This window comes from Daktulosphaira vitifoliae, unplaced genomic scaffold (assembly GCF_025091365.1).
Source record: "Daktulosphaira vitifoliae isolate Bord-2020 unplaced genomic scaffold, ASM2509136v1 Scaffold_4, whole genome shotgun sequence".
In the NCBI taxonomy this organism is placed as follows: domain Eukaryota; kingdom Metazoa; phylum Arthropoda; class Insecta; order Hemiptera; family Phylloxeridae; genus Daktulosphaira; species Daktulosphaira vitifoliae.
Genome location: NW_026099575.1, coordinates 5410043 through 5433818, shown reverse-complemented (window position 1 = coordinate 5433818; position 23776 = coordinate 5410043). Strand labels below are relative to the sequence as shown.

Genomic DNA, 23776 nt, shown 5'->3' with positions numbered 1-23776 from the left:
AAAAATATATTATAATAAATAAGTATTTATTTATTTTGAATAAAATTTAAATAAATTTACCTATAACAGTTTCACTGTTAAATTTAATGTCTATCATATGAGGTTTAACATGTTCTGGTGTAAAAGATACCAAACATCGTCCACCTCCAACGACAGTCACATGATTAGGTACTTCCCCTTCATTAATTGATATTTCTAATTGACCTTCACCTGCATCACTAGCATCAACTGTAATAAAAAATTATTTAATATGTTTTCATCAGGTAAAGTTAATAGATTTTTATAAACCTCTGAATTGGCATGGTTGACTAACAACAGCATCAGACACATCTGTCACCCTTATTAACGCTGAGTTATATCCTTTGGCTAATAATGAACCAGTACTAAGTTTATGACCTGCTACACTAACTTCAACCAAATGTGTTCCAACTTCAACAACCAAAAATTCAATCCTAAATACTCCATTACCACCTTCATTTACTATTTTTGCATGAACATTATGCTTTGTTGGACCTAACATAACACATTCAATAATTATAGAATAAAATGTTAAGAACATAACATAAAATAGTTATCTTACTTAACACATTAACTTGAATGTCTTCACGATGATAACCAATTGCACTTATTTGAAAAATTGCAACTGAATCAACTGGTATCAATTTAATAGCATCACCAATGACACTAAACTTTGGACTATATCCTGCACTACTCATGATTGAAACTTCCCAGGGACTCCCTACGATGAAGATAAAATAAAAATTATTTAAATTTAGTATAAAAAAAATATATCATAAATACATATTAAATTATAAGGAAAATTATTTACTCATAAGAATAAATTTAATAATTTCAAATTATGCATATACAAGGTTATTCAATTATTATGAACCACCACTTAATTAATCGAAGAAAATAAAAATAATATTAATAATTTTTTTATTTGTTTCTTTTAGTTCAATGTTTTTATCTATTTTTTAACTATAAAGTTATTGTTATGTTTATTCCTTACATATTATAAGGGTGTTAACCAAAAGTTGTCAAATGGCAATGCCCTAGTTAACTAGTTTATTTAAAAGATAAAGATCTAATTTTGAAAATAACTGGTCAAAAACAACTTTAGAAGAATATTACGAAAATTATTGAAATATTTATATCTAAGTAAGAGAAAGACTACGACCGGAAAATATTAAGTTGTATAATTAGCAGCACCCACTTTTCACTTCCAATCATTACTTTAAAATGTTAATTACTTCCTAAATACTGGTCCAAAAGTTGTTGTTGATCAGTCATTTTCTTAATTAGATCATTATCTTCTAAATAAGCTAGTTAATTAATGGTGTTGCCATTTAAGAAAATAATGTTGATACCCTTATAAAGTATGAGGGAAGAACATAAAAAAATTTTATGATTGAAAAATTGAATTAAAAGAAACAAATAAAAATATTATCTATATTTTTTGATTAAGTAGTTCATGACAAGTGAATCATTCTGTATAACTATATCTAGGGTTAAAAAACCCAGTACAATGGGGTAGTGAGATAATTTGGTCCAGTATAGATAACACTTCAATGCATATCTGTAGATAGTGTTTAATTTTAAAAAATTGGTGGATTATTCCCAAAGCTACTTGTTCTCCTATTTCCTTATTTATATTCTAATTACAAGTTTTATGATTTATAAGTGTAATATATGAATATATATAAAGAGACATGGTCTTATTTGAAAAAAAAGTATAAAATCAAATGAAAGAAGTATATAAATAGTACTTTTCATGAAAAATTGGATTGATTCACATATTTTTCAAAGTTATAGCATTATAAAGTTAAAAATGTAAAATATAAAATCGAGAATTTTAATACAAAAATAGCATACAATAGCCATTTTCATTGTGAAAACAAAATAAAGTCCAAAAGTTAATGCTGTTTTAAGGAAAAAAAATTTCAAAAATTAGCAATTTTTTAAATTTGTAATTTTTTTGAAGATTTCCCCTATTTACAGTGAACGAGAGAAATTGTTTCTATTTTTGAGGGTAATGTCTTTGAATAGATACAATTTGTTATCTTTTGACGTAATGTTGAAAGAAATCAGTTTGGTGAAAGCTGAAAAAAAGTGATAACAGAAACAAAAAAAAACATCATAGTAAAATTAATACCTTCTCAGCTTCGCATAGAAACTAAAAAAGATTATCTATAATAATGACAATTTTTTTTAAATTTCAAATAACTACTATAGAAAAACTAACAAATGTTTTGGTAATATCATCTTATTTACCCCTTAAAAATGAACTCTCATTCTACTAAAGGAAACTTAAATCATATTTCTATCCTACTTAAAAATTCTAAAGTAGTTACTTGAAAATAGAAAAAAATTTCTTTATATTTTTTTAAATAGGCTCTTCTTGATCCAAGGTACAAATATAAATGAAAATACTACTTTATATTTAACATAAATAGAATAATAATTTAATTTCAAAATATTCAATAAATTTGAATTTCAAAAGTAAACAAAATTAATTGATCATTTTCATTTCCTATTTTTTATTTACCATGCTTAAATAAAATACATATAATATATTATAAGACCACAAGAATAAACAGTTAGAATATTTGAGTTGTACTGTTTAGTTTTTATAATGAATTATTCAACATGTGTTTTGATTACAAACCCCTTATTTAAAAACATAACAGCAGATACTTAAATTGTTAGTGTCAAACTGTATAAGTTAAAAATATATATTATTTATTTTATTCTTATAAGCTTATAATAAAAAAACAATTAGAACACAATATAGTTCATATTGATAAATTTTATAAAGTTTGTTTTAGTCATCTTAAGTACATCAATGATAAATAGATATTGATATTCATTTTTAACAATAAACAATGTATATTATTTAAACATTTAGCTTTAGAGACCATAGAGGAATCACTGTACCCTTAAACAAAAAAACATTCCTGTTGTACTGTATATACATTACCACAATTGAAGTGAATTTTTACAAAATTGGTTATATAAGTAAAAGCTCAAAAAATGTTTAAAATTGATTAAGCATCAGCTTGGTCATCATTAAAGATAATTAATTATTATATAAAAATGAAAATTTAATAATACAATAGTATTTAAATTATTCATGAAAATGTACTGAATTTTTTATATAGTTTTGTAAATATTTTTAACTTCATATTATATTCAGGATAAGACAATATTAGAAATTAATAAAATTAAAAAATAAATAAATTATATAATTCATAAAAAGCTAAATTTGAATTGATATAGAAACTATAGCAATTATTTTTTTGACATGATAATGTCTTTCTTTAAATTTTGATATGATAAATATATTATTTTAATATAAAATTAACTCTTTAAATCCTAATCAAATATATGCAACTTTAGAAGTGAAAGGGTTAATGGTTTATGAATAATAAATAATTAAAAACAGTTAAATAATTTAACTCTAAATATTATTTCCTTGTAAACCAAAAAACAGAGTTAAAACAGATCACAAACTCAAATTTATGAAAAAACACTACCTAAGACTCTACTCATGATTTTAAATTCTAAAATAAAATTACAATGTTATTTTAAAATTGTCAATACAATAAAAAAGTAGTATGGCAAATAAAATCATAAGATTTACTTTACCAGAATTGTAGTATAATTTTTAATACTTCTCATAAAAATAAAACAGATTTTTTGTTATATTGAGTAATTAGTATAATTAATATATAATTATAACTCTTTTGCTTTTGGATAACTTCATAATATTTTTAAACTATTTATTTATAAAGATAAAATAAAAAGTGTAATCCATTTAAAGTGGAAATCAAAATTTGTATAGAACATTCACTAAAAAATTATGAAGGTAAAATATTAAATATTTAAATAGTATAATAGTATAATTTTACTATTTATTAAGACTCAAATAAGCAAGACTTCTCCATTTCACATTGAGCAATATAATGAACAACTTTTATAATTAATTAAACTATTATAACTAAATAATCACTGAAAAAATTAAATTATTAAATAAAAATAAAAAAAACAACACACGTACTACACCGAAACACTCTACACTAATCAAACTGACTAAAAAGGATACGGGTTACCCTAACGCCAACCTGTTCCACCTACCTGTTTGACGTGTACAAGAAAAAATAATCGATGTTAAAACACTATTGAACTAAGTTGAGAAAATACACAATGCATTTCCAAAATTATTAATATTAACGTTCTTGTGTAACACTACACAATCAAAATAGTTTAAATAATAATTGGTTTACGAGCATACTATAACACTACTTGTGTTGAATTATCTCTGTAAATGTTTTAAATTTTAAGGAAAATAATACACTATCGATGTAAGAGATTAATTACTACTATCGATATTGAAGAAAAATTCCAATTTCACAGGCGCGCCAACTGGAATGTCCTCGGGCGCCGAATTTCCCTTTAGGAATTTAAAATATGTCAACTACAGAAAAATATTTTGTCAAATAAAAATGAATATTAACAATAATTTGTCCAGTCGTCATCATGTTTTTGGCGATATATAACATTTAACTTTTATGTTAAATTAATTAAATTATTTATTCTTATTAGGCAAAGGATAAGTGTTTTCAATAAAATTAACTGTAATAAATAATCAGTGCTTGTACATTTTTATACATTCAATTAAGTTTAGAAAAAAACAATCTATGGTTTGTTAATATTATAGAAACGCACTGATGTCCAGTGGTTTGACGCGTACCGCGTGTATTGTAAAAGTGACTAAAAGGATGTTTTTACTTAACGAAATAAATTAGTCATGTTACCTAAGTTATAGAAAAAAATAATAACTTATTGATAAACTAAAAAACGAACAAAATTAAAATATGTCAAAGAGTTAAAGACTTAGAAGCCAGTGTGATCGTTATTTACTGGCTAATGATCAGATACGGTTAAAAATCTCAGTTAGTTAAAATTTTATAATCAGGTATAACTATACAACTGACATTAAAATATACATTTTGGCGATTAATTGAAATGTTCTTCAACATTATATATATCTTACTAATGGTTATTTTTTTACTTTTTACAACAATAAATTATGGTATAAGGCTTAGTGTTTAAAGTTTACTCCGTGGACTGATATTAAGTATATATATATATATATGTGGAACTACAACCAGGAGCGTCATTTGGGGAGGGTCAGGGAGTGCAACCGCACCCCTTACTTTAAAAACAGCCCAATTGGCTTGCATTAATAATGCACTAATTTTTTATACATCAATTCAAATTTTAAAATTATTGTATTATCATGGTTCAATAAACAAATATTCCGATTACAATTAATTGAGTAAACAATAAATATATCATACTAAACTATTGATATTCATACCGGACGCAAGATATTGATATTAATGTTTGTAACAGTTTTAGGTTCGATTCGAATCTGAGAAGGTATTAATTTTACCATGATGTGTTTATTTATTTATTTTTTTTTTTTTGTGTGTCTGTTATTAGTTTTTCTCAGTTCTCACTGGACCGATTTTGATGAATAATATGTCAAAAGATTACAAATCGTATTTAGGTGAACACATTATCCTCAAAAAATGAAAATATTTCCCTAGTTTCCCGTGAATGGTGAAAATCTCCCAAAAAATTATGATTATTAATCGGTAAATTTCACAATTTTTTTCATTTTTTTTTTCTAAAAATGTCCATAATCTTACATATTTTCTTTTCATTTGATATCAATTTTATGATAATCTAACCTTTTACCTTCCCACAAAGGGGGAATTCAAAATAACAACTTTTTTACAAAACTCAATTTTTCAACTTGAGTTTTAAAAATGATCCTGAAATGCTGCGTTTTTAAAACATATGTCAAATTAAACTTATGTTACGTACTACAAATTAAAAATAAAAAATTGTCCCAACGACCTGTCTTCTTAATGCAAATTGCTGCCATAGTTAAAATATATGCTATTTTTGTGTTCAAATTTTATTTTTTTTTGTTTATTTTAAAATACCTTATAAGGCTTTGCCATAGTATGTGCTAACAATTTTTATAAAAGTTGCACAAATCCAATTAACATTTAATATAAATGTTCTTCTTCTTCTTTTTCCTCGCCTTAATTCCAACTACTTGGGGTCGGCCACTCTTATCCAAAACTTCCACTTGACACGATCTTCCACATCATCTATACTAACATCAGCCGTCCCCATATCACATTCAAATTCCACACTCCTGTATGTGTCCTTTACCTTTAAATATCGGCACCACAATACTATTCCTCCATTAATTTGAAATTTTTCCTTCTAATAAAATTTTATTAAAAAGATCCTTCAATCACCTTATGCCAACACCGCCTAATATTTTCCATACTTTTACTGGCACTTCATCTGGTCCTACTGCTTTATTCGTTTTCATTGATGCCACAGCCTCCCATACCTCTTTTTCACTAATTAAATCTACTAGTCCCTCGTTAAATATAAATATAAACTTATTTTGATTATTTTACCTTTTCAAAGTTAAGAAAAATTACTTTGAATTTTTGAAAACTTGAAAATTTGTTTAAATAGTAGAACTACTATCTATCTTCCTAGTAAATAATTTTCATTTTAGACCTAACAATTGCACCACCATTTTGAACACGATACAAAATCGTAACTAAACATAAGTTATTAGCCTATATATTACCCACATAATCAATAATTTCAATATCTAAAAAAAATTTCAAAAATAATAATTACATCTGCTTAAGTTATTAAATTATATATAAATTATAAATTCAATATAAGTCATAACAAATATTTGTTAATAAACATTTTAATGTAGGTACCTGCAGAATGAATTATGCAATTATTGACCTATTTTATTTTTTTGCTAACTCGAATTGCTAATTAGTAACTGACTTAAACAATACGTACATTATACATTAGTATAATCCTCAGAAAATATCACGATCAATAATCTTACAATAAGAAATATGGGTGTTTATTATTTAACACAATTAATTTTGAATTTAAATTTATCAGTATACGTTATAAATATCAGACCTTTGTTAGAAACATATGTAATAGTATATAAGTACTTATTCAGACCAGTCGTTACTTAAAATGGTTTTTTTCAACGCAATCAAACCTACGTAAAATTAAACAACACTGGAGATTTTAAACTGTAAGTATTACCATAAACGTTGTGCTACCAATATATTACCTGCTTACTGACTTAACAAGATTTCAAATTAATAAATATTTCAATATTTTTATATTTTTATATGAAATTAAGATTAAAAGTATTATAGTAGCTAAAACTAAAAGTAAATATTACCTGGTACTTGTTCATTGTTAAATTTCATATCGACTAAATGAACAAGCGATTTGTGTGGAACAAACGATGCAAGGAATTTTTGATTACCCAAATTTCGAACAAAACTGGTAACATGACCACCGTTTACCAATATTTCCAAGTTCCCAGATCCAGCTCCAGATCCATCGACTTTTAGAAAAAACATTATAGATTAATTATATTAAAAAAATATTTTATTGTCAATTAATTAAGTAAATTATTTATTAGTTTTTTAATTACTTTCAAATTCGACGGGTTCTCCTACAACACCATTTGGTATATGTCCAACTTTAATTGCATATACATCATATGCATGACTCCTAGAAACACAACAATAAAAAAAATTACCAACGATTGTTTTACCGTGAAATTTAATGATAAGGGACACTAATTTTATGTACAAATTATATCAAATTAACTTAAATAACAATGAAATAACCATTTAATAATTAAACAATTTTTTTAAACTCTAATGTTGGCTAACAAATACGCACTTAACTGTTTTATTAGCTTAAAATAATATTAAAAGAAGTGCCTTTCTTTTCATAATACCGTTGCGAAAATTTTAACTATTGATTGTAAGCAAAATTTATGTCTGCTTAAAGATAATAGCAATTCAAAAATTTTAAAATTTATTTTATAATTTTATATAAAAAATTAATTTAGCATCTCCAAAAATTATGTTAGAATGACGTCTTTGTTATACATTTATTTTTATCACTACAATTTTATTCAAATTTGTTTTTCTAAAAATCCCAAGTCATAAATTAGTTCTACCATTTTTTTTTTACTAACTTTCCACATTTTTAAGGCTTTAAGCCAAAAATTTAACTAAAATAAAATAGCATTTTAGTTGGATAAAATATTAGTTTTAAAACCTCCGAGTTTTAAACTGAATGTGTACTGAATGTGAAAAACTCTTATTTAATACTCAGGCATTTTTGCCTGAACTACAATTTGGTAGTTCAGTAATATTGTTCAAATGACTAAAATGAATAATTCTTAGTTTATATTGAATAAAATAGATAAATGTTTGATAGTCCTGTTAATTTTATAAGAAATTTCAAAAAGGAAAATATAATATTTAAAAATAAATAAATATAAAACAACCTAAATGGTGACCCTGGTACTTTGACTCCATCGATTTTGACATCTATAGAATGTTCTCCGATTTGTTCAGCTTTAAATTGTGCTAAAACTTGACCTTGTGCAATATTTCTCGACATTCTGACAGGCATTGTTTTATTCATTGGACCTAACAACATTTTTTATTTCATAAATTTATTCATTTTAAATCGTGCAAATCGATTTACCAGTAACTGTAACGTTGATATTAGTCAATGGTTCGTCTGAATTTATAAAAACAGTAGAAGATCTATGAACTGGCATCAATTGTAAGTTATCGCCGGTAACAATTTCTACATAAACCAAAAAACAAATGATAAACTAAGATAACAAAACGAATAGATTCATATCACCCAAAAACGTACCATTTTTATATTTCGGCGGTGACACGACACTTTTTACCGGAGACACATAACTATGGTTCGGAGACAAAGAACTCGGGATGTTTAAGTGTAATGGTGATGAAAGGCTTCGAAACCCAGATTCCAAAAAATTTGTTGACTAATAATGAGTAATATTTAAATTTCTATACGTTTACAAAAAATAATAGCACTGATTTACCTTAAATGTGTTACTATGATGATTGATAGGCGAAGAAGTATACTTTGGTGATTGTAAAGGTGAAATAGGTCGAAGAAGACTGCTATTTTTGTGGTACTCGTTAGAAGAAGATGAGAAGTCTAAAATTATTGTACATAATAATAGAAAAAATGATTATAGAATGAAAAAAACGATTAAAACTCACTGTGAGACGAAGAAGAATTATGTCCATTTTGTAACTTAGTTGGAGCTGAAACAAAAAATATTTAGTTAATATTAATATATTTTAATAGTCTTATTTGATATTATTATTTTTAGTACATACTACTTCTATGCCGTTTAACTTCTTCTTTGGTACCAACTCTAAGCGGAAACGGACTTCCTAGATTATACACCACACAAAATTTAATTTTCAATATAAATAACAATATAGATATCAATATTAACTACTTACCTTTAATTGTAGCTCCATTAAAGTAAACATATATTTTATACTTGCCAGGTCTTCTTGTATGCAAAGACACATTGTATATAGAGTTACCTATATGTTCTATAGTATGTGGAAGTGATTGTTTGTCATGTACGATATCGATTTCGATCTTGCCCAAACCACCAGTACCCCTCGCGTCTAGAGTCCAATTTACTATACTTCCTGCAATAGCAGGCCGCTCTAATCCGAGCAACTAAAAAAATAATAATTAAATAAAAAATAATTCATTTTGTTTTTAAATAGACACCTCGCGCAAAAATAAGTCCAGTATTTATACATTATACATTACAATAATAATATTAATTTATAATAACTTATATTTTTACTCACTTTTATGCCGTTTGGATCAAAAACAAAACACGTATAAGGACTTCCCTGGATCAATTGACCGCGATGTTTTATTGATATAGTCCATTCACCAGGTTCGTCTGGCTGAAATGTTGTCCTGTAGGCATCTCCAGATTCTGTAACTGGACACTCTAATTGCCTACCTTCCGGACTTTCAGCAATCACTTGAATGTTTTGAACTTTAGCTCCGTTGCAATTTATCTATAAATCCCATGCATATATATGATTAAAAATATTTAATTTTCATACATCATAACTACAGTTAAAGCATTTTATATTACCAAAACTTCGACAATAGAACCGACTGCACAAGGTTCCATGCCTGTATGTTTGATTTCAGATACCTCGGGCATTGCTCTAATGAATAAGGGACAACCTTGCACCACTTCATCACCATTATAAATGGTTACCTATTAAAACACAAATATGATGTTTCATATGCCTGTAAAGTTAGAATAATGGTTGAAATACTTACCTTGTACATTCCAATAATTAGTGGTACGAATGTACACGTGCCCCCGTTGTGTTTAAGATTCAAATTGCACGGTATCACGTTGAGTTCCGGTCCAATTATTTCGACCGTCACATCCTTGGGGTCTACTTCGGAATCTAGAAAAGATACTTTGAAATTCGTCTGAAAAAAAAATCAATCATCATGATTACATTTAATACCTATGCAATGAAAAATAGTTATATTATTTGATGCCTTACGGGCTTATAAACTCTAGTGGTGTGGGTTTCGCTATGCGCCCGTACGGTATGTGATGGTTTCGTACGTGGTTTTACCCATTGGAAATTAGATACATAAGACATCATCCCTAAGTGTGATGCGTTTAAACTTGACACGTCTTTTGCCTTCAACAAAGGTTCAACGCCCAATTTTCTACCAGCATTCATGCCTACAACAAATAATTTATGCGTTGTTGATAAAAAAAGTATTGAAACTTTCAAGTTATCATTGATATGCAGTTCATACATATGCATTATTCTCATTATGGTTACCTGCGTTTAAGTTAGACTCCCAAACGGAAGGGTCATCATGAATTTCATACTTGACTGGAACTCCTAATGATTTCATTAATTCACATAAGACTACTCCGTCTTTCCAGTCAGTCTAAGTTATAATATTATACATTAAATTACTTAATAAAAAATAAAAATTATTAAGTTTCATCAAAAAGTAAACATGAATTTTTATTTAAGAGTATAAAAACTCACTGTGAAATTGGAAACTGTATGATTTTTCAACTGGCTGTTCACCCAATTCAATGTAGATCTAGTGCCGGGGCTTTTATCTTTCATGAAGTAAGAAAGATAAGTCATACCGGATAATTCATCGAGGTGTGGCGAAGCTAAGTATTCGGGTTCTAAGATCATTGGTATATTGAATCTATCTCGCGCCAGTTCCATAGCACGGCGGCAGTTATTTATACCATCATTAGGATCCAAATTTTTCCAGTGTGGAAACAATCCTGGCTCACAGTGATCAAGCAAAGATGACAAGTATACTCCAGAATTCCAGTCTGTTGTGAAGTTAGTCACGTCGCAATTTGGTAGAACGGACTATAATAATAGAAACGTATTAAAACTAAAGTAAACAGAATGAACCATAATTGATATTTGTTACCTTGAGCCAAGCTAACATTAGTTTTTTGGGAGGAAACTTTGAACGTCCTATTTGATAACGGACAATTAACGACCATATCAAACCCAAAATAAGTTTTAAATTGCCGTTAACTATATCTTCGTTTCCTAAAAATTACGAAGATTTATTATACAGTTAACTTCAACTGCTTCGCAACGAAGTAGATTCGTTAGAAAAGCTTTCAATAGTAATGTAATATAAAGTAAAAATAATTAATTATTTTTATGTCCTTAATATTATTTTTAAAATTTGTTTCGATTTTCATTTTGGAGTTATAAAAACAAATATTTTAATTCAACATTTTTTATACACCTCGTCATAATTAAATGAATATATTTTAGTACGTTATGAGCATTTCGATAAAATTGATAGTTGTTTAAATACAGCATGTGAGGTCAATACACCCACATGTTTGCCTAATGCATATTTTCAATGTATTTGTATAACACTCCCTATTTGGCGATACTGCTAACACCTGCTCGGTATTTGAACGGATACATCCGGTAAACAGTGTTTGGAATTAGTAATTATAAGGTTTTTTTATGTCATTTAAGAAATGCATACATGATGAAATCTAAAAAATCGATCAAAATATGACCATCACGTCAATAAGTCGACCTACCAATATTGACTAGTTTTACACCATCATCGGCTATTGCAGTTAGGGCTTTGGATACATTCTCCAACATGTGATGTCGGTTGTGAGGGCTGTAAGTCCATGAGGGTATTTTCTTGTTCTGTAAGTTTTCCACCAACTCGCAAAGCACACGCCCGTCGCACAAGTCTTCGGTTAAATCATTCACGCGATTCGACGGCGACACGTGTTCGTTCACCCAATTTTTGAATGTGTTCTCTTGTATGTGAATCCACTGATCTTCTTGCCCCTTGATCTGCATTTTTTTGGCGGCATGACCCTCAGGGCTTCGTGCAACGAGCCCTATATGGGATATTCGCGGTGCCGCGGTATCAGTGCGCATCATATTTGGCGCGCTGTGACTGCGATACTAAGCAGAGAGAGTGAACAAATATGGGTGGGTCCACTATAATATTGTCTGACTGTTTGAAATGGAAAGTAAATGTCTCCCACCACAAATACTTACACGATCGCTGTGTGAACAACAGGTAGCTAGCGCAAATGGTATTATTATTACTATTTTTTTGTTAGACATCACAATTAATAACCCCTTCCATACTCCACACATAACAATAGCTTATTCTGTTTTTTTTATGTAAAAATACATAAATATTTCACTTGGGGTTCCAAGTAATTAGATTTTCTATTACGGATGACTAGGTACCACGTACATGATATGAAGGATAATCACAATATAAAAAACATGAGTTATAAAAATATATGTACTATAGGAGTATTTTTTTTTTAACATAAAAAATTGCAACTATAATTAAAGCGACCAAATGTTCCTGAACGTAGTATTTGTGGTTATACAGAATTGTCTGTCAGTCAATAGACTTAATAGAATTAAACTTGTTCAATGAGTTGTAAGCGCGTTGGGCAATTAACTTAATTACACTCATTTGTAATGATTCAAACGTGTAGTATAGTAGGCTGTTTTATTTTTTGTTATGTGATGAAGAGACTTTAATGATGGGCGTACACTTTTGTTACTCAGTTAAAAAAATTCTATAAAAGGTAAAATCTTAAATAAACTAAATTGGGTAATCCGGTGATCTAAAATGAATTGTTGATTGTAATTTATTGTAAAAAAATATTTCTCTTGAGAAGGTATTACGTTACCTATTCAAAATATCAAAATATTTAAAAACAATATTAATGTAACTGCTTTTGTAATTTTTATTAAACCCAAAGCTTTGGAATTTTATTAAAAAAACCACATTTAAAATTATTAACTTTTCATCGTCTAAATTTCAAAACAATTAATTCCAATGAATAACACAATAATCGTTAATTATTAACGAGTCAAAGTTAGTCTGAAAAAAAAACAGTGATAGTAATGTAAACAAATCTAAATAATATTTCGAAAAATTCGTTATTGACTACATTGTTAACTATAAAAACATTAGTTGGCCCTGAAATAAGATGTACACAGGTACATGACCAGAGTATACATAACTAGTAATAACGGTGATAATAATAGACGTGGATAACCGTATTATTTACATCATTAAGTAGTATACGTTTTTTACTGGAATATTTTTTTTAATTAAAAATATTTTAGCCCATACAATACATACATGACATTAGAGATACGCGTAAGAGGATCTCTCTTCTTTCATTTTTACGAAAAAAATATTATTTTTTTGTAATATAAATTATACGCGTTACGATGTACACTTCGAGATACATATAGTTGTACCACAGACTTTCATATAGCTTGTGAGTGCACCAAGAGTATCATAGTACTATCATAGAAATACACACATCTTCGTCGTCATGTTATTATTTTTGCGATACAAACACATAAATTTGGTTTAAAAATAAATCACATGAATAAATTACATTTTTTTCATTCAAATCATGAAAAAAAATTACAATTTTCTATTAGAGGGCTATTTAATTAATAATACAATTGGGATTCATTAGATGTCGCCTCATTACTATCATGTGTTGTTATTCAATTTTTTTCTATCATATAAAGTTTAACTACTATTTTACCGTCAGTGTTTCTTTTTGAATGTGATAATTGAATTAAAGTTAAACATACTAATATCAGTCTAAATTAGCATTTTGGATCCGTATTTCGATTTGACAATTAAACAGGTCACATAGAAAGTTTCTAGCATATATATCACCGATCATCTTTGAATTCGTAAACTCATACTACAATAGCTAATATAAAAGGATAAAAATAAAAGTCTCTGCAAGGCCATTGATGTACATGTTTATCAAATGAAAATAAATAAATCAATGAAAAAATGTTATAATTCACAAATAAGTATAAACGGTATTAACAGTAAATACTAATCAAAAATTAAATTAATAATATTAAGTTTCAACAAAAAAGGCATAGGAGATAATAAAGTATTTAAATTTTGATCAATTTTGACAAAGACCAACCAATCACCAGTAAATAAAACAATATTCACTATGCAAATTCATAGCACATAAATATCATAGAATAAATGATTAAATAAATATAATCGAAAATCATATAATGATAGTTTGCAATTTGTTCAATGATATAATACAATTAAAAGCATTTTTATAGGTATATCAATGTGGCTATAAAGGTACAAATAATATTTATTCTTATAATTTTAGAAAATATAAATAATACTAGTTATTAAAAATTCATTTTTATTAATATCGAAGTAAATAATTACTATTCAAATTAAATAATGTTATAGACAAGTAAAACAATAATATACCGTATAAGTTACTGTAACGACCAAGATGACAATTATTAAATTAGTAATTAATTATTCAATTCATGTTGATTGGCAGTTTAAATACGAATCTGAAACAAAATCAAATATTTCGTATAATAATTGAAAAATCTAAAAATAATAAAGATTTTCAATATCTATTTACTTTATTTTATATGTAACGGTTGAAGGCGTATTTAAAAAGACTATTGATCCCTTTAATAACATATTTTTTTTAACTATGATCATACAACTGGGAAATATAAGGCGAAGAAAGTATTCGTTACCAAGTAAATAAAGGGGTTTAAACAATTTTTGTGGCCGAATAAGTATTTTGATTATGGCAATAGTGTAACATTAATTGTATGTGTTACAGTTTAAAGAATATTATGTGTGTTTTTGTATTTAAAGTCCTATAATGATTGGATTTGATGATAAAATAATACTTTTAAATAAAAGAAGGAAGAAGGCGTCATAAAATTCTTTAATGACATTAAAAATGAACAGACAATGTAATGCATAGCATATATTCATTTGATATTATAAAAGTTAATACATAATGTACATGTACGTCAACAGATAAGACTCCGACACAAAAGTGTTAAAATTGGCTAACGACCAAATGATGAATGAATAATATTGCCTTTATTTAAGACAGGTGTAAAATTAAACGATTTTCATATATACTGTATGTATTACATGTAATTATTAACAATTTAAAAAACAAGTAATAAGGGTTACAAATCTTCATGGAAAATTATTTAACAATGTATTTAACAATGTAATAATAACAATGTTTTATTATTTGAGTCAAGAATAACAAAAGTGAAGTTCTTGGATAATTTTGTGAAAACTACTTCCACCTTATTTTTTTATCCTTTGTAAATTAAAAAATATATATTTTTATATATAAATTTTATATACAAATATTATATACAAATTTACTACACCACATCAAAGATATAAATAATGGACATGTGCGAGTAGCATACGTCCACTTTTTTCAAAGTATTAAGTCGGTCTTGTTACTTCCCTTTAATTATATACCGTGTTAAAATATTTGGTTTTCAATTTATAGCAAGTTATTTATTTTTCATTAGTAAAAATAGTAATTATTTATATTTAAAGGCTGATGAAAATAAAAGTTTAGTAAGTATATGATTTTAGTATTTTATATATAATGTGATCATCAAAGTTTAAATTTTACCTTTACATTAATAAACACCGAAGGGAATAGTGGAACACAATTAATTATAGCTATTCAAAAAGTAGACTTGGTTAATCCGTTAAGTCAATATAAAAATACATTATTCATAATTTTCAATAGGAACTGAGTGGTTCAATTGTAATTTAAATTATAGCAAATTTTATTTTATGTTCTATAAATGTTTCATAAGTATTTGGTGGAGATGTTTTCCTTGAGTTTTCTAAAGAATCAATTTACTAAGCGTCGATTAAATTAAATGTAACTTTTGCATTTAGAATAATTCTCGGGTATATTGTAAATACTAAAAGTTACAATAACACATGTACAGCGAATGTAATTATAAAGGCTTATTACCTAAATTTCAAAGGTTTAAAAAAACCTTGACCCAAAATTTTTTTTTTTTGTTTACTTAATATTATCGGCTATTTAATTGACGCAACCGAATTCATCCTATCAGAAGGTTCAACATTTTTTAAGACGGGTAGACGCCATAGGCAAATGTTTTACAAGCAATAAAAACCCACCTATTAAACGACTACCGATTCTAAGTAACACACAACTGACAGCCGACATCGATCCCGAGGTCAATTAACATTTAGCTAACAAAAACATAACTCATAATGACTTCTGATAGATTTATACTTTAATGTTGTGCAAACGTAGAAGTTAGCATTAACGAAACGCTGTGGCTACTTAATCTAATAAATTATTAATAAATATTTTTTGAGGATAGTGTTCCGTTAAAAAGCATTATACGAATTATTATTATTATCTATATTAATTATATTACTTAATAAATTAAGTACGAAATTAACATATTAACGAGAAAATTGAATTCCTTGCTAGTAATGTACACACATATGACTTATCAGTGCCACACTACCCCCAACTCTCGCGAATCGATATAAAAATTAACCTTGGGTAAATGAAGGCAAACTGGTTTTGTCGAAAACGTTTAGACAGTGCTCATCTTGATGTCACCAACAACAAATTACCAGTTTATTTCAACTACTCGACCGTCCAACATGTTGTTTAAAATTTGTTGGTTCGTCAGCCTTTTGGCACTCTGTCACGCTAACATTCGCAACAAAAGAATAGTCGGTGGATACCCGGCGTTGATACCAGAAAATCCCTATGGAGGAAAACCATCAGACAACGCAGACAAACCAACTACCAACCGGCTACCGCCTCAACCGGTTCCTACTACGTCCAACAACATAGTGTTCATACAAGACGAGTATAGGAACGCTGAAGTTGTCGGTGCCGAAGAGCCTGACGGAACTTGTGCATTTAAGGGCATTAGGTACGCTCAACCGCCTGTAGGAAAGCTAAGATTCCAGGTAAACAGTTTACAATTTTATTATTTCATTACAATTAAAAATCAAAATCTTATAATGTTGAAAAAAAAATTGAAATTGAAATATGTAATTAGCGTCCCGTTTTGGTTCACCCCGACGGCAAATACGAAGCGGTCAAGTATGGTTCCCCTTGCCCACAATTGAGTATTGATGGTAATGGATTGGTTGGGAGTGAGGATTGTCTATTTCTGAACGTGTTCACGCCATCGGTAAATAATAATGTTTTTATTTAGATACTTCATAATTGAAATGATTAATTTTATAATATTCATTTTAATAATAAAAAAAATAATAAATTTTTTAGAACAAAAATGAAAAAATCCATCCGGTACTAGTATGGATTCACGGAGGAGGATTTCATAGTGGCTCAGCTTTACAATATGTACCATCGTCTTTGGTAAAGAAAGATATCATAGTGGTAACAGTACAATACAGATTGGGCTCATTGGGTAAGTTAAAATTTTTAAATAATAATTACATGAATAAGCAAAATGATCAAAGACGCGATAATAATTATAAATTGTTTGGCTCTTGAAAATGTCATCAGAACATTATTACTATTCTATTGACAATCAATAGTTTCTATTATTTTTTATACTATAAATGTTAAAACAAGTTTTAATTCAAATAAATTGGTTAGTCGAATTATGGAAGTTATTAGATTAGGTATCAATATATTATACATTACTCACTAGCTATTAATGTAAAATAGAGTTTGAACTTTGAACAATGCATTCAATCGGGGTTATTCCTAATTTGATATTAAATAAGAACACATTTAATAAATAATTATCTATTTATAGTCGATTATTTTAGTAATAAAATAAAACAGTGGCATAAAATCGGGTGTGCAAGGTGTAATAGTATCAGTTTTCTGCGCCTGAGAAAAGTGTATTCTTAATGTATATTTTCAATAATTTAACATTGTTCGCATAAAAAATAATTAGCTCTTGCCATAGAAAAATCTGCAATTCAGTGATGGTTATGAATAACTAATTATTTCTAAGCATAAAGCCTTAATAAAGTTATACTCAAACATTTTAGCAGCTCCAAAATTTTAACTGATTGCGCACATATGACTTTCTTCAATATTTTTAAATAATGTACATATTTTAAGCAGAATACAACTGTTTTTTTTTGTAAATATTATGTGCATTTTTATGATAATAACCGTATCTATTGCGTGTTAAATACTTTTTTATTATAATACTTAAGAAAGGCACGGACCAAGGAGGGACGAATCTCTCGCTCCCCCCCTTTATAACTGCTATTGCTGTAATTAAAATTTAAATACTTAAAGCTTTAATTACAAAATAACCTATTAATATTAATGGAATATTTTCTATTTTATTTAAATTTAAAAAGAAGAATTTTTTCTATTTCGAGAAAGATCGCTAAAAACAATATTTGACGTTTTTGATTTTTTTTTTCTTTTTGATACATCTAATTTGAATAAGTTAACTCTTTTGAGAAATAACACAAAAAAACTATTTAAAATACAAAATTTTTGTAATAAAAATATTTAAGTGAAGATAGTAATATTTGACAGTAAATAATTTTACCATAAGAAAATATTTTATGCATATTAATGTCTAAAAATTTCAATAAATCATAACTTAAATTATTTATGTTTTTCATTAAAAAAATTTAATTGAAAAATGTATAATATTTAGTATATAACTATTTCTACAAAGTTATTTTCACCGAAAAGTGAAGCATATATTTACTTTACATATTTATTAAGTTTTGATATCAGTACAAAAAATAATAAGTTGAATCTCAAAAAAACAATATTAGTTTGTTTTTTTAATAACGTCTCGATTTCATAAGATAACAGATTTCATTACAGTTTTCTCTTAAATTAGTTGAATTTAATTTTTGTAGGTTGGCTCACGAGTAATATAAGAGAACTGCCTGGAAATGTAGGTCTATTTGATATGCGTGCTGCTGTTAAATGGGTTAAAGATTACATTAGTTACTTCAATGGAGATCCAGAAAGAATAGTAATAGCTGGACAAGGTAGTGGTGCTAGTGCCGCTACTTTGTTGTCTATGTCAGAATTTACTAAAGGTAATATAAATTAAGATTACAACAATTCTTAGAAAATCAAATAATTTATACTAATATTACTTTATAAATAAAGATATGTTTAGTGGAGTTTTTGCACTGAGTGGTAGTCCTGTATCACCTTTTGCAGTTGATCCAAAGCCCAAAACCACTTATTTAAATGTTACTAGCTTAATGGGCTGTAAACAAGAAAATGGGTTAGAAGCAGTGAAATGCTTACAAATGTTGCCACTAAAAGATATTATTAACTCTGATTTTAAATATGAGGTATTTATTATTATTATTATTGTTGGGGTCAGATAGATTAGATAAAATATAAAAACTTTTATCTTTTCTAGAATAAAAAACTATCTGATGAAGGTTTCTTATCTGGATTATCAAATGTACTTGGAGCTGGACCCTCAGTTGAAGGGAAAAATGATGGTCGCTTTTTGCCTTTCTTCCTTCTGGACTCACCACTTAATTTATTAAAAAAAAATTTACCTAAAATACCAATGCTAACAGGTGTTAATAAGCAAGAAACAAAATCTGGACTATTAGGTATGATGAAAGTAATTAAGTATTAAAAATTCTTTTAATACAGTTTAATAAAACTAATTATAGGTAAATTTAAGAGGGAAGTTCAAGATCAGCTGGCTAAATTCCCAGATTATGTTACTAAAGTCATGCCTGGTAAAGTACTTCAATCTAATTCAGGTAAATAATTTTTTATAGATTTTTTCAATCTACATTCAAATGTATTCCATTAAAAATTTGTATTGCTGCATATATTATGATAACAAAAAAACACATCTACCCTATCTCATTATTTTAAATGAGTTAAAAGTACAATTAAGTAAAATAACAGCTACTACTTATTTCTTTTTGTGTACAATTAAAAAATAAAGTTGAGGGTGGTCAAATGAATACTATCATATTTTTAAAGGTTTATACAAGAATGGAGATGTTAACAGTGCTCTAAAGTCATTATTTGAAAATGGTAATTATTTAAAACTGATTTCATCTTCTTTTGGCGGAGCTTTAAAAGACTTTGTAAAAGTTATTCAAGTATGTAATAAATTTAGTAATAAACTTATTTGACTTTAAATGTATTATTTTTTTAGGGTACAACTGATGCCATGTTCAATTTACCTGCATTTTTAACATCTATGTTATGGTCAAAACGTGGCTCTACTTATTTTTACAGCTTTGAATATAAATCAAAATGTTTAAAAGCTCCTGGAAAATGGTTTTTACCAAATATTTTAGGACCTGCAGATTCTATAAATGATTGTAAAGGAAATACTGTAAATAAGAATGATGAAGACTCAGGTAATTTAATAGTTTCATAAACATTTTTAAACATAAATTATTTACAATTTACATCATTCAATAGGAGAGCCAGGCCATGGTGATGAGTTAATATACCTTTATGATGTACGAAGTATTGAAGGAAAACCTATTCAAGGAGCTGAACTAAAAGATCCTAAAGATATAGAAATGAGAGATAATTTTACATCATTAGTAGCAAATTTTGTTCATTCTGGGTAATTATTACAAGAGCAAAAACATTATAATATTGATTGTTTTATGAATGATATAATTTATATTATAGAAAACCAAGCTTATCCAAACTGGATGATGAATGGCCATCATTTACATCTGCTAAACAATCTGAATATGTAATACTCAGTGAAAATTCTCGAATTGAGAAAAAATTTAGATTTTGTGAAGTAGGATTATGGGCAGGTGTTCCAGACATACTTCAATCATCAACTTGTAATTTTCCTGGAATTAAAGATATATTGAAAACAGTACCTAATTTACTAAATGAAGGTGTTTTGGGAGATGTCAAAGAAAATACAATGAATATATTTAGAAATCCTATAGGCGCAGTTGGGAATGTTTTGAAACCACCACAACTGAACAATTTAACGCCTAACATTGCAAAACCTAACCTAGGAGTACCATCTTTATTAGGAGGTTTAACAGGTAATCCCACAAATCAAAAGAATGGAGATGAAAATCAAAAGCCTACACAAAGACCTGCTATACCAAACTTGTTTGGCAAAAAAAAAAAATGAAGAAATAGAAACCTTGAACTCTAACTTGAAAAGCAATGACATCTATTTGTGTTGTTTAGGATATTTTTGTGTTACAACAATTTATTACTATTTTATTCCTATAATAATTTTTGACTTTTAATTTTTTTATATATAAATATAATAAACATTATATAAAAAGTAAATTTACTTATTTTTTATTTTTCTTTAAATCTTCAAACCGATTTAAAAGGTCATCAAAATTAGTTTCTCCATCATCTTCATTATCGTCATCATCACCATTATCCTTAATATCACCTGTTGGTATATCTGTAGGTACGCTCGGAAGGTCTGGTAAGTTTGAAAAACCAAGTCCTTTATTAGGCATTAATGGGTTGGGTTTAGAATTATTTTGTGGAACATTGTTTGAAGAACGAGGTTTTGGTATAGGTGGGTCCTTGACTACTGGTGTTGGTGCACTAGCTCCAGATGGTGGAATATCAAAATCTAATGGTGTAGAATCTAGCATTGAGCTCATGTTTGACATGTTCTATAGTAAAAAGAATGATAAAATAAATTTTTTTTTTGTCATGGGTTTTAGTTTAACTTACAGGATAACTAATTGGTGGCATTTGCATGGGTGGTATAATTGGAATAGGTTGTTGAGGAAAACCAATAAATCCAGTTGGTCGTTGAGCTCCATCTACAGTGTTTTGATTATCAAATAAAATAGAATCAATACTGTGTGATTGTTCATATTCTTGCATAACCTAAAAATAATTTATTAATTCATTTTTTTTTTTTTAAATTTTCTTATAAATAAAACAAGAAAAAGTACTTGTAAATCAGGTTCATAAGGTACACGATAATTTTTAGATATTTCAATTAAATACTTTTCTACTAAGATTTTTGGAGGAGGTCTTAAACTCAGTTTATGCTTAAGTTTTTGTGAGACTGTATCCATATTTTCTGACCTGCAAGACTAAAAAAAAACTTAAAAATTTATGTTCAATAAACATTTTTTTAATAATAACTTATAAAAACTACCTCAGCATATTTTTTGCCAAACTTCTGAGTTAACTGATCTGAAATAACTTTCATTTCACTAATATCTGCTTGAATATGTGGAGATACCCATAACAAACTTGATACTGATTCTTGTAAAGTTGAATCTAAAGTTCTAAGAAAATTAATCTATTATTTTAATTGATAGTCAACAATACAGAACAAACTATTTTTATCAGTGGTGCTTATGTAAAATCTTATTTCACAAAAAATGTATTTTTACTCGGACACTTCTACAAACAAACTTTTAATGTTTTTTCTTTAATTCATTACTATAAATTGAATATCTTTTTAATTCTGGATAAATTACTTACATTAATCTGAAAAATCATATATCTTAAGGTATATATTTCTATTAAAATACAAGTACAAACAAAAACATATTATTGATTTAAATATATATTTATATTAAAATTTATGATAATAATATTAGAAAACCAACTACATGAATTATAATAAATGTTATAATCCTTCACTACCAACAACAAAAAATAATTTTTTTTTACATTGGCTCTCCTATAAAAATTAAATTTGTGTTGTAACCTACAATAATAGCCATTAGAAAAGTTCAATGATAAAATAAAATTTTTCAAATTAAATTGTTTTTTATTAAAATCTAACTTAAATATAAAGTTATTAATTATTTTTGTCATTAATTTTACAAATAGAAATTTAGACAGAGATTATACTTAGAATTTTTATTAATTTTAAATAACTACAAATGAAAACTTTGATAAAATAATATACAACAAAGACGAAATAAAAAAAGTTTGGCTAGAATATTCATTAAATTTTTAGTTACTTAGATTGCTGAAGTAGGCCAAATCTCGATAATAATGAATCACAGTACATCTCAACAATTTCTAGAGCTTCAACAAAGTAATCTTCTCGAATGATATGTTCGACTCGTATTTTAGCTCGTTCACTCTTACCAGCAGCAACCATATCAGCAATCTCTTTTCTCGATTTTTGAGCAAGCTCGGCCTTCTTTTTCTCTAAAAGCTTTAAACGATTCAATGCTAATCTAAGATTAGTTTTAAGCTTCGAGTAGTTTGCATCTGACGAAAACATTTTTTATAAATTAGTAAAATATTTAAAATACTTAACAAAACCTCACAAAAGTATGAGACTATAATGATTTAATTTAAAAAATTTCAAAAAAAATTATTGACATTATTTCATAATCAGTTTATAATATATAATTTCATCATTTGTAATGAATAATG

The 23776-nt window shown here is 27.1% G+C and overlaps 3 protein-coding genes across 6 annotated transcripts in view; 1 reads left to right on the top strand and 2 right to left on the bottom strand.

Moving 5' to 3' along the window:
- Nucleotides 1-12498, bottom strand: part of LOC126905757 (filamin-B) — a 22483-nt gene extending 9985 nt beyond the window's left edge. The window contains exons 1-20 of the mRNA XM_050685765.1: nucleotides 12110-12498; nucleotides 11470-11594; nucleotides 11061-11405; nucleotides 10845-10956; nucleotides 10554-10741; nucleotides 10318-10476; nucleotides 10124-10252; nucleotides 9825-10043; nucleotides 9459-9687; nucleotides 9330-9386; nucleotides 9210-9254; nucleotides 9026-9144; nucleotides 8830-8965; nucleotides 8653-8757; nucleotides 8450-8594; nucleotides 7580-7659; nucleotides 7322-7489; nucleotides 581-739; nucleotides 289-513; nucleotides 61-228 (exon numbers count right to left, since the gene is read on the bottom strand). Coding sequence (XP_050541722.1) covers nucleotides 61-228; nucleotides 289-513; nucleotides 581-739; nucleotides 7322-7489; nucleotides 7580-7659; nucleotides 8450-8594; nucleotides 8653-8757; nucleotides 8830-8965; nucleotides 9026-9144; nucleotides 9210-9254; nucleotides 9330-9386; nucleotides 9459-9687; nucleotides 9825-10043; nucleotides 10124-10252; nucleotides 10318-10476; nucleotides 10554-10741; nucleotides 10845-10956; nucleotides 11061-11405; nucleotides 11470-11594; nucleotides 12110-12467 — 3271 coding nt within the window. The 5' untranslated portion in view covers nucleotides 12468-12498. The remainder of the gene's footprint in view (nucleotides 1-60; nucleotides 229-288; nucleotides 514-580; nucleotides 740-7321; nucleotides 7490-7579; nucleotides 7660-8449; nucleotides 8595-8652; nucleotides 8758-8829; nucleotides 8966-9025; nucleotides 9145-9209; nucleotides 9255-9329; nucleotides 9387-9458; nucleotides 9688-9824; nucleotides 10044-10123; nucleotides 10253-10317; nucleotides 10477-10553; nucleotides 10742-10844; nucleotides 10957-11060; nucleotides 11406-11469; nucleotides 11595-12109) is intronic.
- LOC126905758 (carboxylesterase 1D) lies at nucleotides 7038-21691 on the top strand. Of its 2 annotated transcripts, none has more exons than XM_050685767.1 (12): nucleotides 7038-7168; nucleotides 16886-17379; nucleotides 17472-17606; nucleotides 17702-17846; nucleotides 19282-19467; nucleotides 19541-19731; nucleotides 19803-20004; nucleotides 20068-20160; nucleotides 20390-20511; nucleotides 20568-20775; nucleotides 20840-20990; nucleotides 21059-21691. In XM_050685767.1, exons 2-12 carry the CDS (start codon nucleotides 17014-17016, stop codon nucleotides 21525-21527), a joined length of 2268 nt encoding a protein of 755 aa, XP_050541724.1. In that variant the 5' UTR covers nucleotides 7038-7168; nucleotides 16886-17013; the 3' UTR covers nucleotides 21528-21691. The 2 variants fall into 2 exon arrangements, with proteins under 2 accessions (XP_050541724.1, XP_050541725.1); XM_050685768.1 differs by having other exon boundaries at nucleotides 7154-7168; nucleotides 16999-17379.
- LOC126905759 (IST1 homolog) lies at nucleotides 14372-23776 on the bottom strand. 3 transcript variants are annotated; one of them, XM_050685771.1, is made up of 6 exons: nucleotides 23353-23775; nucleotides 22533-22665; nucleotides 22324-22467; nucleotides 22097-22255; nucleotides 21697-22035; nucleotides 14372-14924 (listed from the first exon to the last, which is right to left on the bottom strand). In XM_050685771.1, the coding sequence occupies exons 1-5, from the start codon at nucleotides 23619-23621 to the stop codon at nucleotides 21697-21699; spliced, it is 1044 nt and encodes a 347-aa protein (XP_050541728.1). In that variant the 5' UTR covers nucleotides 23622-23775; the 3' UTR covers nucleotides 14372-14924. The 3 variants fall into 3 exon arrangements, with proteins under 3 accessions (XP_050541728.1, XP_050541726.1, XP_050541727.1); XM_050685769.1 differs by lacking the exon at nucleotides 14372-14924 and adding an exon at nucleotides 21014-21625 and having other exon boundaries at nucleotides 23353-23776; XM_050685770.1 differs by lacking the exon at nucleotides 14372-14924 and adding an exon at nucleotides 21014-21231 and having other exon boundaries at nucleotides 23353-23776.